Genomic DNA, 19888 nt, shown 5'->3' with positions numbered 1-19888 from the left:
GACATCATCATGACATAACCCAAAAACTATATCCAATAATTAATAATTTTGTGTCTGTTTTTTGTTCTATCAATCTATTTTGCTCTACAAAAGTTACTTAAATTGAGTTCTTAGTATAAATCTCTGATAAGTATATATAATCACCTGTTAGGCTGTTACTGATAATTCTGTTGTATATTGATATAATTGTTTTAAATCGTGTTTAAAAAAAATATAATTATTTACAATTGAACTTCTAGAACATGTATTTAGTCAACTTAAGAAAGTAACCTATATTTTGATTTGCCACGTCTAAATGCTGAACTAGTTGTTTGTTCATTTAATATTCCTGACAAGTAACTGTGCATGACAACACATGCTACTTGATGTAGATATTTCAAGAATTTTTGTAATTTAATTTCAGAGACAGTTGTTTTATTTTTTAAACAAACATATATTTGTATAGATAGTCTTTAAGTCCATTAAAAGCTAACTAGTGCTTGATTTGACAATGGCATATTTTATAGAAAGGAAGCATATTACAAAAAAAATCAATAAATATTCTATTTCAGAAATTATTCTATCATGCCATGCTCTATTCTCATTTTAAAATGGGTAGGCATTGTATTTGTCAATATCTTTATACCGAGTGTTAGTGAGGTGTAAAATATTAACAAATATAATGCCTACTCATGTTCAAATCAGCATAGAACATGGCATGATAGAGTAATTTGATTCTGATTGAAACATTTTGATCTTTTGTACTTTGAAGCTGACCTATATTGCACATTCAAAAGGCAGCCATTTTGATTTGATGAGTCTGAAATGTTAAAGAAAATCAAGCGATTCATGATTAAAGATGCATAGATACATGTGGACTTTCTTTTAGAATTAATTTATTTAATTTCCTAGTGAGCTAGATATTAAGTTGGTAACAGTTTGACATGTACAGGATATGGACTAATATAATTGTACAAACAGATATGATAAACTTAAGCAACTTTGAATGGTTACTTTGATTGAATACCTGTGTATGAATTGAACAATTAGGGGGTAAAAACATACATATGGCCCTTTATACCAGGTATACTAATGCAACAACGTTTGTAACGTTCATTTTGATTGGATAACATCACTTATTTACATGGCATCAATTAGGAGATAACTGTAGTGTATTTTAAGCTCCGACGGCATCAATTGGGGATTTGATGGTCGCAAATTAAGTTTACTGGCGACGCGTTAGCGGAGACAGTAAACGGGTATTTGCGACCATCAAATACAATACAGTTATCTCCTAATTGATGCCATGTAAATAAGTGACGTTATCCAATCAAAATGAACGTTACAAACGTTGTTGGATTAGAATTGACAATTGACGCTATGGGACGTATGCGCAAGGGCAGACAGCATATGACAGATTTTAAATACATGTTTTAACGTTGTTTTCTGTCAGTTTCATTAGAATGGAGATAACAGTATTGTATTTTAAGCTCCGACGGCATCAATTGGGGATTTGATGGTCGCAAATACCCGTTTCCTGTCTCCGCTAACGCGTCGCCAGTAAACTTAATTTGCGACCATCAAATCCCCAATTGATGCCGTCAGAGCTTAAAATACAATACAGTTATCTCCTAATTATAGTAAAAACACAAACAATGTAGTGCACTTCTCTCTCCTTCAAATCTCATCATTCTCCCAATCAGTTCCAAAATAAGAAGTCTCAATGATTCTGAAGAAATGTGAGCCCTGGAGACCAACACAAATGTCCATTATGATCTCCAGTGTTTTTAGCTCACCTGGCCCGAAGGGCCAAGTGAGCTTTTCCCATCACTTTGCGTCCGGCGTCCGTCGTCCGTCGTCGTCCGTCGTCTGTCGTCCGTTGTCGTCCGTCGTCGTTAACTTTTACAAAAATCTTCTCCTCTGAAACTACTGGGCCAAATTGAACCAAACTTGGCCACAATCATCATTGGGGTATCTAGTTCAAAAAATGTGTGGCGTGACCCGGTCAACCAACCAAGATGGCCGCCACGGCTAAAAATAGAACATAGGGGTAAAATGCAGTTTTTGGCTTATAACTCAAAAACAAAAGCATTTAGAGGAAATCTGACATGGGGTAAATATGTTTATCAGGTCAAGATCTATCTGCCCTGAAATTTTCAGATGAATCGGTCAACCCGTTGTTGGGTTGCTGCCCCTGAATTGGTCATTTTGAGGACATTTTGCTGTTTTTGGTTATTATCTTGAATATTATTATAGATAGAGATAAACTGTAAACAGCAATAATGTTCGGCAAAGTTAGATTTACAAATAAGTCAACATGACCAAAATGGTCAGTTGACCCCTTTAGGAGTTATTGCCCTTTATAGTCAATTTTTAACCATTTTTCATAAATCTAAGTAATCTTTTACAAAAATCTTCTCCTCTGAAACTACTGGGCCAAATTAATCCAAACTTGACCACAATCATCTTTGGGGTATCTAGTTTAAAAAATGTGTGGCGTGACCCGGTCAACCAACCAAAATGGCCGCCACGACTAAAAATAGAACATAGGGGTAAAATGTAGTTTTTGGCTTATAACTCAAAAACCAAAGCATTTAGAGGAAATCTGATGTGGGGTAAAAATGTTCATCAGGTCAAGATCTATCTGCCCTGAAATTTTCAGATGAATCGGTCAACCTGTTGTTGGGTTGCTGACCCTGAATTGGTAATTTTGAGGAAATTTTGCCGTTTTTGGTTATTATCTTGAATATTATTATAGATAGAGATAAACTGTAAACAGCAATAATGTTCAGCAAAGTTAGATTTACAAATAAGTCAACATGACCGAAATGGTCAGTTGACCCCTTAAGGAGTTATTGCCCTTTATTGTCAATTTTTAACCATTTTTCATAAATCTAAGTAATCTTTTACAAAAATTTTCTCCTCTGAAACTAATGGGCCAAATTAATCCAAAGTTGGCCACAATCATCTTTGGGGTATCTAGTTTAAAAAATGTGTGGCGTGACCCGGTCAACCAACCAAGATGGCCGCCACGGCTAAAAATAGAACATGCAGTTTTTGGCTTATAACTCAAAAACCAAAGCATTTAGAGGAAATCTGACATGGGGTAAATATGTTTATCTTGTCAAGATCTATCTGCCCTGAAATTTTCAGATGAATCGGTCAACCCGTTGTTGGGTTGCTGCCCCTGAATTGGTCATTTTGAGGAAATTTTGCTGTTTTTGGTTATTATCTTGAATATTATTATAGATAGAGATAAACTGTAAACAGCGATAATGTTCATCAAAGTAAGATCTACAAATAAGTCCACATGACCTAAATGGTCAATTGACCCCTTAAGGAGTTATTGCCCTTTATAGTCAATTTTTTTTTTCTCTGTTACTAATGGGCAAAGTTCATTATAGATATAATTGTAAGAAGCAAGAATGTTCAGTAAAGTAAGAACTTCAAACACATCACCATCACCAAAATACAATTTTGTCATGAATCCATTTGTGTCCTTTGTTTAATATGCACATAGACCAAGGTGAGCGACACAGGCTCTTTAGAGCCTCTAGTTCAATGTACAACTGACCTTGCAATTTCAATTATGATGTCAAACATGTGAAGCACATGTTCTATTGCAATGAGAACATTGGTTTGTTTCCAAACTGAAAGAAGAACTTCATATTAGAATGCAAATTTTATGTAGGCTAAAATTCACATTCAAATTAACAGTTGACATATGCATGTCATGACTATAGTTGTATGTTGGTTGAACTAACACATTAAGGCAATGATGTTTTATTTTATAGTCATATTACATCCCTGAAGTCAGAAGTACCAAGAAGTGAGTTAATCTGCATGTTGGCTGTACCTGCTGCCTACACCATTCATGATTTACTCAACTTTACAGCAGCAGTTCAGTGAGTAGTTTGTACTGTAAGGTGACAAATTTTCACTAGTGTTTTATTTTTGCTAATTTCGAGATTAAGTAAAAATTTTGGCTCACATACATTTTATCTTGATTGAAGATAATTAGAATCAAAAACAAGAAATATACACATAGTAAGCTGATTTGGTCATGTCAGTCTGGCAGTGTTCATCTGACCTTTACTTAGTTTACCTTTGGTCAATATTAATGTTTGTGGTTAAATTTGTTTCTCAGCTACTACATAAGTGCATAAAATGACTGTATGGTGTATTTGTCTGTCTGGTAGGGTTTATCTGACCTTGACCTGATTTAAATGAATAATTGATAATTTGAGGTTTATGTTAAACTTTTAGTAAAACATAAGTTATCTGACATACTTTCAAAATAAATTCAATCAAAATCAATGAATCAGGCTTCTCATTACAGAGTGTGGACTCTTACAATTAGAATGAGCTATTTATCTATAGTTTTATAAAACACCTTTTTCAGTGAAGGAATAGAATACCTAAGAATTGTCAGAGACAGTACTCCAAATCAGTATATGGTATTGGTGAAGTTCAGAACACAGGTAACTTATATTGACCTATTCTATAGATCAAACAAATTATTGGTACATGGGCTAGAATAAATTTGTTATTTTTCATAAATGATTTCTCCAGTGTATCTACTGTAAAGTGTAAACCCACTTAATTTCTCAAGCCGTTTATTTTTCGTGACTTTCACGAGAAGAAAAATAATGCAAATACAAATAGCAGGAATTACACAAAACATGGATCTTTCCTAACTACATCAGATATATTTAAAATTTGTACAATTAAATTGCTGTGAAATGGACTAGAAAAGTCTAGAAAAAAAGAAAAAAAATATACACAAAAATAAGATGGTTTACAGCATATATATTTAAGGTTTTGTAAAAACTTGATAACTAGAAAAAATAATTTAAAAGAGAAATGAAGTGAATCACTGAATATGATCAGAGTTTTCTTTTTTCATGTTTCTTACATCATAATTTACATCTGAGTTAGATCTTTAGTATTGAGGATCTTAAATCTTTTATGTAATTGCACCTGTATATATGCTCCATGTGCTTTTTGTTAACCGGAAATTACAATGTAATTTAAATGCTGGGAAATGCATTTATGTCACAGTAGATAAATCTGATATATCAAAGTGAAACTATTCTACTATGCAAATGTCAGGATTAATTAAGCAGAGTTATCACAGAAGCTCTCCAAAATTTGAGACACCCAAAGCTGAAAAGTATATTGGTATATATGTCTAACCTGTAAGGAGTTAAAGGGAATAGCTAAAATCATGCTATAATTATTAAATTCATTCAAACACTACCTATGATTGTATTATTTCTTTGTGAGTTAGTTATACCTTTTGCATCTTCCAGAAACTAGCAGACGAATTCTTCAACACCTATAACAATGTAACATACAACTCAATTGAACCAGATATTTGTTTATTGACTTATGTGGCTAAAATGGAAACTTTAAAAGAAGAAGAGGTAACAATTAAACATTTAAGCAATAGGTTTTAACTGGTGTATTGATCCTCATTGTAATATTAACAGGCTATTGTTTCAACTTGGAATATTTTTTAATCATGGAATTGGCATAATTTCTTTTGCTTGAAATTTTTACTAAATTCCATGTTTATTCTGTGTTTGAATGGTCAATGCGGCACACAACACTTTTTATTACAAAGAAAATGGCACATTTTCAAAAGACTGACCTGTGCCACGCACAACCACTATCTATACAAAAAACATTTTATGAAAAGTGTTATGCACCACTCAAAACATTTAAATACAGAATAAACATGGAATTTATTAAAAATTTCAAGCACAACAAATTATTCAAATTCCATTATTAAAAATAATTCCAAGTTGAAATAATAGCCTGTTTATTGATAATTGTTATTGTAAAAATGAGAATATGATTGTCTAGGAAACAAGTACCGGCATCCCTCAGATATGTAGGAGTTTTCTTCTGTCACAATTTCTTATTCAGATAACTAGAAAGTTGTTTTTTTAATTTGATTGCATTGTAATCAAAGAAAGACAAATCAGTTTGTTATATGGAGAATTTCAGTATTTTTTTAAACACTGATACAAGTGATGGCAGATTTGCTGTTTACATTTTTGTATAATGCTTCAGTAGTAAAACGTGTTTGAAAATAATGCAGCAATTTTAAATGTGGGAAAATTGAACACGTTTTTTAAATTAATGCTTTGACTGTTTCAGGAAGTTAGTTTACCTGTGCCAGGACTTACAGAATTACCAAACTGTCCTGTATGCTTAGAAAGAATGGTAAATATTACAATTGATAAATTAGGCTATACTGTAAAAGCAGACACTTTGGTACAGATTTTAATTTGCTTCGTATCATGTATTCATATTATCCACAAAATTAAAATCCCAATGAGAATATACTCTTATAGAATAATCAATATTTAACTTTTTCAATAGTCCATTTAGCAATTCCCGATTTGATTCTATTATTACACACTTTTTAAACAAATTACTTCCCTTTGTGATGTATTGGCGATTAAACTATTTTTTCATGAAAAATAATTTTTGATCTCAAAAGTATTTAGCTTAACAACAAATTAATATGATATTATTACGTAAGTATTTCTGTATTGGCCTTGTTATTGGTCCGAGGCTTGCTGTATTGGCCTGAGGCGAAGCCGAAGGCCAATACAGCTGGCCGAGGACCAATAACAAGGCCAATACAGAAATACACGTAATAATATCTTTATTAATTAACTACAGTGTTACAATATTTTTTTAATTTCATTTCAAAAGAGATAAATATTTTTACCTTGAAGTGGAACTATCCAAATCTGTTTGTTTCTTTTTATTAGATGCAATACATAATGATCTGGTGCTGTTTCCAGGTGTCTTCAGCATTTTCTCATCTGATGAATTTTTCTACCCTTTTCAGTTACTATAAAGTGTTACAACTTAAATTTAGACGCAACACATAAATAGTAATTGGAAAGGTACTGCCATTGCATGTGTAATGCAGAAACTAATTTAAAATCGATGTGTACAATCGTGAAATTATGAGGTCGTCAAGAAATGAACTTTGTTATAAATTCTACTCGTTCCCCAAACTTGAAATAGTTTTATCGTCACGTCACGTCTGCTTTCAAAATACCTTTTAAATGAATGTGACCGTCTTTCGCCTGAAATGTATGCCATACTGACATTTTCAGCATGTTTAAGATAACTAAATGACAACTGCGTCTTCAAAACAACTGTTTACTTTCAATTTGTGTTTATCGTGACTTTCGATGTAAAACCTAGAGACGTTCCGAAATCCTGCACTTGTGTCAACTCGGCCAATATAGAATAACTCGGCCAATACAGAAAAAATCTGTATTGGCCTAGTTATTCTGTATTGGCCCAGTCTACACATTATATTGCAAAGGCAGTTTTCATCATATTAAGTCCAATAACAGTGCAGTTAATTAATAATGTAATTTAAAGATTTGAAAAACTTAAAAGTTAATTGCATAACGCACAGGTACATTTGCTCTTTCTGCTAGCTCTCCAGTGTCGCTGTAAAATAGAAAATCATTTCCCTCATAAGGGAAATAACTAAAAAGGGATTCTAAATACAGGGTTAATTACAGGAATTGGCAAAAAGACTATTGTTAACCAAGAAAATTGATCTATATCAATTTTAGCCACAAAATAACAAAAAATAAACAAACAAAAAAATAAATGTTTTACAGTATTTGGAAAAAATGTAAACTTTAATTCTTTATATTACATATAATTGTTCTTTTCTTTTTCAAATGTTTACCCCTAAATGGAGAAGGAAGCATCTTAAAAGTTTCATAGTTCCAATGACAATGTTGAATTCTCATCTTTATTTCAACTGTCCAAACAGATAAAGAGATATAATAGAAACAAATGAGGCTTGAATACTGTTTATGTATTCATAAAAGTACCCAAAAAAGATTCATGATCTGGCAAAAAAAAATGAAAAAAACTCTATGTAAATTTTGTATATTTTTTTTTATCTTTAACAGGATGAGTCAGTAGATGGAATATTAACAATCCTGTGTAACCATGCTTTCCATATGAAATGTCTGGCACAGTGGGGTGATACCAGGTAAAATAAAATATCTGGCAATAGCATGTTATACTGGGTTAAATTTTTTGTAGTGATGCACTCCATTTGAAATGTCTTTTACTGTGTGGTTACACACTAAATGGTAAAGAAGTGATTTTGATCAAAACATGTTTTGTAATGGATAACTTTTATACTTAACTGCAGTGCACAATTAATAAGAGGATTTGGCTTCTTTTAAATGATCCTATAACATGAAAAACTATGCAATTGAGCAGTATGGTGTAAGAATATTATTTTTTAGCTCACCTGGCCCAAAGGGCCAAGTGAGCTTTTCTCATCACTTTGCGTCCATCGTCCGGCGTCGTCTGTTAACTTTTACAAAAATCTTCTCCTCTGAAACTACTACAAATTAAACCAAACTTGGCCACGATCATCATTGGGGTATCTAGTTTAAAAAATGTGTGGCGTGACCCGGCCAACCAACCAAGATGGCCGCCATGGCTAAAAATAGAACATAGGGGTAAAATGCAGTTTTTGGCTTATAACTCAAAAAACCAAAGCATTTAGAGCAAATCTGACATGGGGGTAAAATTGTTTATCAGGTCAAGATCTATCTGCCCTGCAATTTTCAGATGAATCGGACAACCCGTTGTTGGGTTGCTGCCCCTGAATTGGTAATTTTAAGGAAATTTTGCTGTTTTTGGTTATTATCTTGAATATTATTATAGATAGAGATAAATTTTAAACAGCAATAATGTTCAGCAAAGTAAGATTTACAAATAAGTCAACATGACCGAAATGGTCAGTTGACCCATTTAGGAGTTATTGCCCTTTATAGTCAATTTTTAACCATTTTTCGTAAATCTTAGTAATCTTTTACAAAAATCTTCTCCTCTGAAACTACTGGGCCAAATTAAACCAAACTTGGCCACAATCATCATTGGGGTATCTAGTTTAAAAAATGTGTCTGGTGACCCGGCCAACTAACCAAGATGGCCGCCACGTCTAAAAATAGAACATAGAGGTAAAATGCAGTTTTTGGCTTATAACTCAAAAACCAAAGCATTTAGAGCAAATCTGACACGGGGGTAAAAATTTTTATCAGGTGAAGATCTATCTGCCCTGAAATTTTCAGATGAATCGGATAACCCGTTGTTGGGTTGCTGCCCCTGAATTGTTAATTTTAAGGAAATTTTGCTGTTTTTGGTTATTATCTTGAACATTATTATAGATAGAGATAAACTGTAAACAGCAATAATGTTCATCAAAGTAAGATTTACAAATAAGTCAACATAACCGAAATGGTCAGTTGACCCCTTTAGGAGTTATTGCCCTTTATAGTCAATTTTTAACCATTTTTCGTAAATCTTAGTAATCTTTTACAAAAATCTTCTCCTCTGAAACTACTGGGCCAAATTAATCCAAACTTGGCCACAATCATCTTTGGGGTATATTGTTTAAAAAACGTGTCCGGTGACTCAGCCTACCAACCAAGATGGCCGCCACGGCTAAAAATAGAACATAGGGGTAAAATGCAGTTTTTGGTTTATAACTGAAAAACCAAAGCATTTAGAGCAAATCTGACACGGGTATAATTGTTTATCAGGTCAAGATCTATCTGCCCTGAAATTTTCAGATGAATCGGACAACCCGTTGTTGGGTTGCTGCCCATAAATTGGTAATTTAAAGGAAATTTTACTGTTTTTGGTTATTATCTTGAATATTATTATAGATAGAGATAAACTGTAAACAGCAATAATGTTCAGCAAAGTAAGATTTACAAATAAGTCAACTGACCGAAATGGACCCCTTTAGGAGTTATTGCCCTTTATAGTCAATTTTTAACCATTTTTCGTAAATCTTAGTAATCTTTTACAAAAATCTTCTCCTCTGAAACTACTGGGCCAAATTAATCCAAACTTGGCCACAATCATCTTTGGGGTATCTAGTTTAAAATATGTGTCCGGTGACCCGGCCATCCAACCAAGATGGCCGTCATGGCTAAAAATAGAACATAGGGGTAAAATGCAGTTTTTGGTTTATAAATCAAAAACCAAAGCATAAAGAGCAAATCTGACAAAGGGTAAAATTGTTTATCAGGTCAAGATCTATCTGCCCGGAAATTTTAAGATGAATCGGACAACCCGTTGTTGGGTTGCTGCCCCTAAATTGGTAATTTTAAGGAAATTTTACTGTTTTGGGTTATAATCTTGAATATTATTATAGATAGAGATAAACTGTAAACAGCAATAATGTACAGCAAAGTAAGATTTACAAATAAGTCAACATGACTGAAATGGTCAATTGACCCCCTAAGGAGTTATTGTCCTTTATAGTCAATTTTTAACCATTTTCATAAAATTTGTAAATTTTTACTAACATTTTCCACTGAAACTACTGGGCCAAGTTCATTATAGATAGAGATAATTGTAAGCAGCAAGAATGTTCAGTAAAGTAAGATGTACAAACACATCACCATCACCAAAACTCAATTTTGTCATGAATCCATCTTCTTCCTTTGTTTAATATTCACATAGACCAAGGTGAGCGACACAGGCTCTTTAGAGCCTCTAGTTTAAGTGTATTATCTAAAGAAATTATATTATTTTCTTGTATTTCAAGATTTCTTACACAGTGTTGCTGTATTTAACACTGATTCTCTTAATGTTTGCATGGAGACATATATATTGACAGATGTATGACTTGTAGTTCTTCAAAGGTCTGATAGTACTACCATAGTCCTGTTTGTAGTAGTTCTTCAAAGGTCTGATAGTGCTACCATAGTTCTGTTTCTAGGGTTTTTTTTCAGTTTTGTTTACATTTTGACAGAAAGCAGCAAATGTACCATACTATATATGCATGAATTGACAATCTCTGTAGCTCTGATAAAATAATTTTGATATATGTTTTTTTTTCTGTTTTAGTTGTCCGGTGTGTAGATATATACAAACACCTGAAGAAGTAGTGGACAACAGATGCATGACTTGTGGATCACAAGAGGTCTGCTATAGTAATTAAAATACTGGTAGTTGAAATTTATTATTACTAATCTTTAGGCAATAGTTTGACAAATTGTAATATTTATAGCAAAAGAAATGACAGATTTCCTCAGAATCATCACTGGGAATTGAATTACATGTTTTAATAGGTAGATAAATCAATGAATAATTGTCCAATAAGAAGACAGTTGAAGGTCTCATTAAATAATAACTTCCACAGAATAGAAATTAATTTTTGGCGGGCCTGTTGCAGAAATCTCAACATAGGGATAGTGATCCAGCAGAGGCGGCGGCGGCATTTGCTAACTTCTTAAAAAGCTTTATATTTTAGAAGGTGGAAGACCTGAATGCTTCATACTTTTTATATGGATGCCTCATGTTACGAAGTTTATGTCAGTCATATGTCCAATGTCCTTACCTCATTATCATGGTTCAGTGACTACTTGAAACAAAAGTTAAGATTTGTTGTAATGTTAAATTCTCTCTTATTATAAGTAATAGGATAACTTTATTTGGTATGTGCGTATCTTGCAAGGTCCTTATAACCGTCAGACAGTTTTCACCTGACCTCGACCTCATTTCATGGATCAGTGAACAAGGTTAAGTTTGGGTGATCAAGTCCATATTTTAGATACTTTTAACAATAGGTCTAGTAAATTCGGTGTATGGAAGGACTGTAAGGTGTACATGTCCAACTGGCAGGTGTCATCTGACCTTGACCTCATTTTCATGGTTCAGTGGTTATAGTTTTTGTGTTTTTGTGTTTTTGTCTGTTTTTCTTATACTGTATGCAATAGGTCTACTATATTTGGTGTATGGAATGATTGCAAGGTATATATGTCTAGCTGGAATGTGTCATCTGTCCTTGACCTCATTTTCATGGTTCAGTAGTCAAAGTTAATTTTCGAGTTTTGGTCTTTTTTTTAATTAAGTCTTCCAAACAAAGTTTGGAGACTGATTGTTTTTGCTCGGTTCTTATTATTTTTATTCTTCTTCTTCTTCTTCTTCTTCTTCTTCTTCTTCTTCTTCTTCTTCTTTTTCTTCTTTCGCCACTTTAAAAAATGAACTTGTCCGCAGCGTTTCTCCGAAACCGCTTGTCAGATTGACTTAGGATTTCATAAAATGGTAGACTAATATGTCTAGGTGAGCCATCAATCTTTCGTTTGTGCATTGGGGTCTATTAAGAGGTATTTTGGGGGGTAGAAAGGAGGGAGGGGTTTACTATAGAACCCTATGGGATTTTATTTTCTAAAATTTTCAAATGAATATAACTTGAAAACTGTAAGTGATAGATACATGCAGTCTTCAGAAATGATTATAGGACAATAAAACAAATCACATGAAATATAGGAGGAGTCCCTGGGGGGTCATCCCCACCCCCTTCAATTTGAGAATATGCTTTTATCTTGTAAACGGTCCAGATCCCCACCCCTAAACCATATCTATTCTTGAATGGGACGATAAAACAAATCAAATGAAATTAAAGGGAAGTCCCCAGGGGTCATCCCCACCCCTTTCAATTTGAGAATGTGCTATTATCTTGTAAACGGTCCAGATCCCCACCCCTAAACCATATATATTCTTGTAGGGGACAATAAAACAAATGAATTGAAATAAAAGTGATGTCCCTAGGGCTCACCCCACCCCCTCTTGTTTGAAAACTTGTAAACGGTCAACATCCCCACCCCTAAACCATATCTATTCTTGTATGGGACAATAAAACTAATCAAATGAAATTAAATGGAAGTTCCTGGGGGTCACCCCCACCCCGTTCAATTTGAGAATGTACTATTATCTTGTAAACGGTCCAGATCCCCACCCCTAAACCATATCTATTCTTGTATGGGACTATAAAACTAATCAAATGAAATTAAATGGAAGTTCCTGGGGGTCACCCCCCACCCCGTTCAATATGAGAATGTACTATTATCTTGTAAACGGTCCAGATCCCCACCCCTAAACCATATATATTCTTGTAGGGGACAATAAAACAAATGAAATGAAATAAAAGGGAAGTCCCGAGGGAGTCACCCCACCCCCTCTTGTTTGAAAACTTGTAAACGGTCAACATCCCCACCCCTAAACCATATTTATACTTGTATTGGACAATAAAGCTAATCAAATGAAATTAAAGGGAAGTTCCTGGGGGTTGCCCCCACCCCGTTCAATTTGAGAATGTGCTATTATCTTGTAAATGGTCCAGATCCCCACCCCTAAACCATATTTATTCTTGTAGGGGACAATAAAACAAATGAAATGAAATAAAAGGGAAGTCCCGAGGGGGTCATCCCACCCCCTCTTGTTTGAAAACTTGTAAACGGTCAACATCCCCACCCCTAAACCACATATATTCTTGTATGGGACAATAAAACAAATCAAATATAATGTAGGTAAAGTCCCTGGGGGTCACCACCACCCTCTCCTGTTTGAATACTTGTAAATGGTGGAGATCCCCACCCGTAAGCCATATATATTCTTGTATTGGACAAAAAATCAAATCAAATGAACATGGGACCATATAAATGGCCAGTTATGGGAGCTTTGTTTGGGAGACTTCGTAACAGCATCCTGTTACAATTACTTCTTGTTCTTTATGCAATAGGTCAACTATATTTGGTGTATGGAAATATTTTATGGTCTATTTGTTAGTCGTGCAGCTTTTATTTGCCTTGACCTCATTTTCATGGTTCATTGGCCAATGTATAGTTTTCTTGGTTGATGTTAGGGTTTATGTGACAGTTGTAATAAAGCTTTATATTTAGGACTAATGATTAGTAAAGAAGACGAGACATTTCAGCGTATGCACTCATGTTAAAAATCTATAAGGATGTCAAATGAACTTAGGTATACCGAAAAATAGGCAGTCTTCTAAAAAAAAATACATACAGTTGATTGAAAACACCTTAAAATCAAATTTTCACAAAAATGCAATGTTTTCCTCAATGAATTAATGAATCCACAGTATAATACTCAATAGAAAAACATATGTAGTGTTTCGGTTTAATGAGAAAGATACTGTAAGAGTTTGTTTTCTCAGTTTTAGAGGTGTTTTTTTTCAGAGCTTATGGATATGTTTGATTTGTGGAAATATTGGTTGTGGGAGATATACTGGACAACATGCACATAGGTAAACAGTCTTTTTATATGGAGACTTAAAACATATGAATAGTTCTATAATACCAATAAACCTAAATGAGATATAAAAAAGAAGATTCAAACATGTGCCATTTCTCTTATTTGGCATCTTACATCAAAGCTATAAAAGACACTAAACCTATAGTAATCCCACATTTGTATGCCCCACCATAGTGTATAGGACATTAAGATTTACCTTTGCTCATAAGTACGTCCTGAAATTGGTTTCCATTCTTTGACTTTGGTTTGCCTCAACCAAATGTTATGAAACTAATACACCATACTAATTCCCACAAAACTAGATCATGTTTGAATTTGGGTGTCATCATCTTCACCTTTCTCAATTATGTTATATGCAAGCAGAGCATGTTCTGTGTCCCATGGATGCATTCTCAATTTATTTTTTTATGGAAGTCAGTAGAAGGGAGACTATTGTATTTTGTACTTCTCAAATTTCTTGTTGCAGTCATTTTGTAGAAACACAGCATACTTATTCTATGCAGCTTGGTAACAATCGTGTGTGGGATTACGCTGGAGATAACTATGTCCATAGATTAGTACAGAACAAAGGAGATGGTAAACTTGTTGAGGTAGATGAAGGAGGGAGGGTAGTACATGAAGAGAAAGTAGATTCTCTAGCTTTAGAGGTAAATTTAAATTGAATCTATATTTTATAATGTTTATCAAAATGGATTCCATACTTGCCAAATGGCGTTTTGTTTTGAAATTGATTGAATGCAGTAAAAATTATTTTATAATTGTATGAGAAACTCAAATACTTTTGCTGAATTCCACTGTTGTCTGTAAGTACAGGTACAGGTACTATTTGGCAAACAATCATATAGAATAAGAATTAAGAATGCATCAAGGGGAATACCTTTTAGCAAAGGAAGGATAACCTGTTTTTCATGGTCAGATCTCTTGTAGAATGTGAGATAACTCTTGCTAAACTAAATTGAACAAAATATTCTAAATTTTAAAAACCAATTTAACAGAAAGGAGAAAATCATGCAAATGGAAAGGTTTATGTAGCCAAAAACTTTATTAACAGAATGGGTTTTTAATTTGTAGAAGTTGTAGTTTTACATAAGTAAAATGTCTTGTGCATATACTTTGTCACAAACTACTTTAATATTAAATGTATGTTTCTTTCAGTACACCTACCTCCTAACAAGTCAGCTAGAATCAGTACACCTACCTCCTAACAAATCAGCTAGAATCATATTACATGTATGTTTATTTCAGTACACCTACCTCCTAACAAGTCAGCTAGAATCATATTACATGTATGTTTATTTCAGTACACCTACCTCCTAACAAGTCAGCTAGAATCATATTACATGTATGTTTATTTCAGTACACCTACCTCCTAACAAGTCAGTTAGAATCACATTACGTGTATGTTTATTTCAGTACACCTACCTCCTAACAAGTCAGCTAGAATCATATTACATGTATGTTTATTTCAGTACACCTACCTCCTAACAAATCAGCTAGAATCATATTACATGTATGTTTATTTCAGTACACCTACCTCCTAACAAGTCAGCTAGAATCATATTACATGTATGTTTATTTCAGTACACCTACCTCCTAACAAGTCAGCTAGAATCACATTACATGTATGTTTATTTCAGTACACCTACCTCCTAACAAGTCAGCTAGAATCATATTACATGTATGTTTATTTCAGTACACCTACCTCCTAACAAGTCAGCTAGAATCATATTACATGTATGTTTATTTCAGTACACATACCTCCTAACAAGTCAGCTAGAATCATATTACATGTATGTTTATTTCAGTACACCTACCTCCTAACAAGTCAGCTAGAATCATATTACATGTATGTTTATTTCAGTACACCTACCTCCTAACAAGTCAGCTAGAATCACATTACATGTATGTTTATTTCAGTACACCTACCTCCTAACAAGTCAGCTAGAATCACATTACATGTATGTTTATTTCAGTACACCTACCTCCTAACAAGTCAGCTAGAATCATATTACATGTATGTTTATTTCAGTACACCTACCTCCTAACAAGTCGGCTAGAATCACATTACATGTATGTTTATTTCAGTACACCTACCTCCTTACAAGTCGGCTAGAATCACATTACATGTATGTTTATTTCAGTACACCTACCTCCTAACAAGTCAGCTAGAATCATATTACATGTATGTTTATTTCAGTACACCTACCTCCTAACAAGTCAGCTAGAATCATATTACATGTATGTTTATTTCAGTACACCTACCTCCTAACAAGTCAGCTAGAATCACATTACACGTATGTTTATTTCAGTACACCTACCACCTAACAAGTCAGCTAGAATCACATTACATGTATGTTTATTTCAGTACACCTACCTCCTAACAAGTCAGCTAGAATCACATTACACGTATGTTTATTTCAGTACACCTACCACCTAACAAGTCGGCTAGACTCATATTACATGTATGTTTATTTCAGTACACCTACCTCCTAACGAGTCAGCTAGAATCACATTACATGTATGTTTATTTCAGTACACATACCTCCTAACGAGTCAGCTAGAATCACATTACATGTATGTTTATTTCAGTACACCTACCTCCTAACAAGTCAGCTAGAATCACATTACACGTATGTTTATTTCAGTACACCTACCACCTAACAAGTCAGCTAGAATCATATTACATGTATGTTTATTTCAGTACACCTACCACCTAACAAGTCAGCTAGAATCATATTACTTGTATGTTTATTTCAGTACACCTACCTCCTAACAAGTCAGCTAGAATCATATTACATGTATGTTTATTTCAGTACACCTACCTCCTAACAAGTCAGCTAGAATCATATTACATGTATGTTTATTTCAGTACACCTACCTCCTAACAAGTCAGCTAGAATCACATTACACGTATGTTTATTTCAGTACACCTACCTCCTAACAAGTCAGCTAGAATCATATTACATGTATGTTTATTTCAGTACACCTACCTCCTAACAAGTCAGCTAGAATCACATTACATGTATGTTTATTTCAGTACACCTACCTCCTAACAAGTCAGCTAGAATCACATTACATGTATGTTTATTTCAGTACACCTACCTCCTAACAAGTCAGCTAGAATCATATTATATGTATGTTTATTTCAGTACACCTACCTCCTAACAAGTCAGCTAGAATCATATTACATGTATGTTTATTTCAGTACACATACCTCCTAACAAGTCAGCTAGAATCATATTACATGTATGTTTATTTCAGTACACCTACCTCCTAACAAGTCAGCTAGACTCATATTACATGTATGTTTATTTCAGTACACCTACCTCCTAACAAGTCAGCTAGAATCATATTACATGTATGTTTATTTCAGTACACCTACCTCCTAACAAGTCAGCTAGAATCATATTACATGTATGTTTATTTCAGTACACCTACCTCCTAACAAGTCAGCTAGAATCACATTACATGTATGTTTATTTCAGTACATCTACCTCCTAACAAGTCAGCTAGAATCATATTACATGTATGTTTATTTCAGTACACATACCTCCTAACAAGTCAGCTAGAATCATATTACAGGTATGTTTATTTCAGTACACCTACCTCCTAACAAGTCAGCTAGAATCACATTACATGTATGTTTATTTCAGTACACCTACCTCCTAACAAGTCAGCTAGAATCATATTACACGTATGTTTATTTCAGTACACCTACCTCCTAACAAGTCAGCTAGAATCACATTACATGTATGTTTATTTCAGTACACCTACCTCCTAACAAGTCAGCTAGAATCATATTACATGTATGTTTATTTCAGTACATCTACCTCCTAACAAGTCAGCTAGAATCACATTACATGTATGTTTATTTCAGTACACCTACCTCCTAACAAGTCAGCTAGAATCACATTACATGTATTTTTATTTCAGTACACCTACCTCCTAACAAGTCAGCTAGAATCACATTACTTGTATGTTTATTTCAGTACAGTCTACCTCCTAACGAGTCAGCTAGAATCATATTACATGTATGTTTATTTCAGTACACCTACCTCCTAACCAGTCAGCTAGAATCACATTACACGTATGTTTATTTCAGTACATCTACCTCCTAACGAGTCAGCTAGAATCACATTACATGTATGTTTATTTCAGTACACCTACCTCCTAACAAGTCAGCTAGAATCATATTACATGTATGTTTATTTCAGTACACCTACCTCCTAACAAGTCAGCTAGAATCATATTATATGTATGTTTATTTCAGTACACCTACCTCCTAACAAGTCAGCTAGAATCACATTACATGTATGTTTATTTCAGTACACCTACCTCCTAACAAGTCAGCTAGAATCACATTACACGTATGTTTATTTCAGTACACCTACCACCTAACAAGTCAGCTAGAATCATATTACATGTATGTTTATTTCAGTACACATACCTCCTAACAAGTCAGCTAGAATCATATTACACGTATGTTTATTTCAGTACACCTACCTCCTAACAAGTCAGCTAGAATCATATTACATGTATGTTTATTTCAGTACACCTACCTCCTAACAAGTCAGCTAGAATCACATTACATGTATGTTTATTTCAGTACACCTACCTCCTAACAAGTCAGCTAGACTCATATTACATGTATGTTTATTTCAGTACACCTACCTCCTAACAAGTCAGCTAGAATCATATTACATGTATGTTTATTTCAGTACACCTACCTCCTAACAAGTCAGCTAGAATCATATTACATGTATGTTTATTTCAGTACACCTACCTCCTAACAAGTCAGCTAGAATCATATTACATGTATGTTTATTTCAGTACACCTACCTCCTAACAAGTCAGCTAGACTCATATTACATGTATGTTTATTTCAGTACACCTACCTCCTAACAAGTCAGCTAGAATCATATTACATGTATGTTTATTTCAGTACACCTACCTCCTAACAAGTCAGCTAGAATCACATTACATGTATGTTTATTTCAGTACACCTACCTCCTAACAAGTCAGCTAGAATCACATTACATGTATGTTTATTTCAGTACACCTACCTCCTAACAAGTCAGCTAGAATCATATTACATGTATGTTTATTTCAGTACACATACCTCCTAACAAGTCAGCTAGAATCATATTACATGTATGTTTATTTCAGTACACCTACCTCCTAACAAGTCAGCTAGAATCACATTACATGTATGTTTATTTCAGTACATCTACCTCCTAACAAGTCAGCTAGAATCATATTACATGTATGTTTATTTCAGTACACATACCTCCTAACAAGTCAGCTAGAATCATATTACATGTATGTTTATTTCAGTACACCTACCTCCTAACAAGTCAGCTAGAATCACATTACATGTATGTTTATTTCAGTACATCTACCTCCTAACAAGTCAGCTAGAATCATATTACATGTATGTTTATTTCAGTACACCTACCTCCTAAGAAGTCAGCTAGAATCACATTACATGTATAAAATTGAGAATGGAAATGGGGAATGTGTCAAAGAGACAACAACCCGACCAAATAAAAAACAACAGCAGAGGGTCACCAACAGGTCTTCAATGTAGCGAGAAATTCCCGCACCCGGAGGCGTCCTTCAGCTGGCCCCTAAACAAAGATATACTAGTCCAGTGATAATGAACGCCATACTAATTTCCAAATTCTACACAAGAAACTAAAATTAAAATAATACAAGACTAACAAAGGCCAGAGGCTCCTGACTTGGGACAGGCGCAAAAATGCGGCGG

General features: G+C 33.9%; 1 protein-coding gene across 1 annotated transcript in view; it reads left to right on the top strand.

The window, feature by feature from the left end:
- LOC143075101 (BRCA1-associated protein-like) overlaps positions 1-19888 on the top strand; it is a 45988-nt gene that overhangs the window by 17249 nt on the left and 8851 nt on the right. The window contains exons 4-11 of the mRNA XM_076250400.1: positions 3774-3884; positions 4382-4460; positions 5292-5405; positions 6145-6210; positions 7944-8026; positions 10912-10987; positions 14046-14113; positions 14588-14768. Of these exons, the coding sequence (XP_076106515.1) occupies positions 3774-3884; positions 4382-4460; positions 5292-5405; positions 6145-6210; positions 7944-8026; positions 10912-10987; positions 14046-14113; positions 14588-14768 (778 nt within the window). The remainder of the gene's footprint in view (positions 1-3773; positions 3885-4381; positions 4461-5291; positions 5406-6144; positions 6211-7943; positions 8027-10911; positions 10988-14045; positions 14114-14587; positions 14769-19888) is intronic.

This window comes from Mytilus galloprovincialis, chromosome 5 (genome assembly GCF_965363235.1).
Source record: "Mytilus galloprovincialis chromosome 5, xbMytGall1.hap1.1, whole genome shotgun sequence".
Lineage (NCBI taxonomy): Eukaryota > Metazoa > Mollusca > Bivalvia > Mytilida > Mytilidae > Mytilus > Mytilus galloprovincialis.
This window is presented reverse-complemented; position numbering and strand designations above follow the sequence as displayed.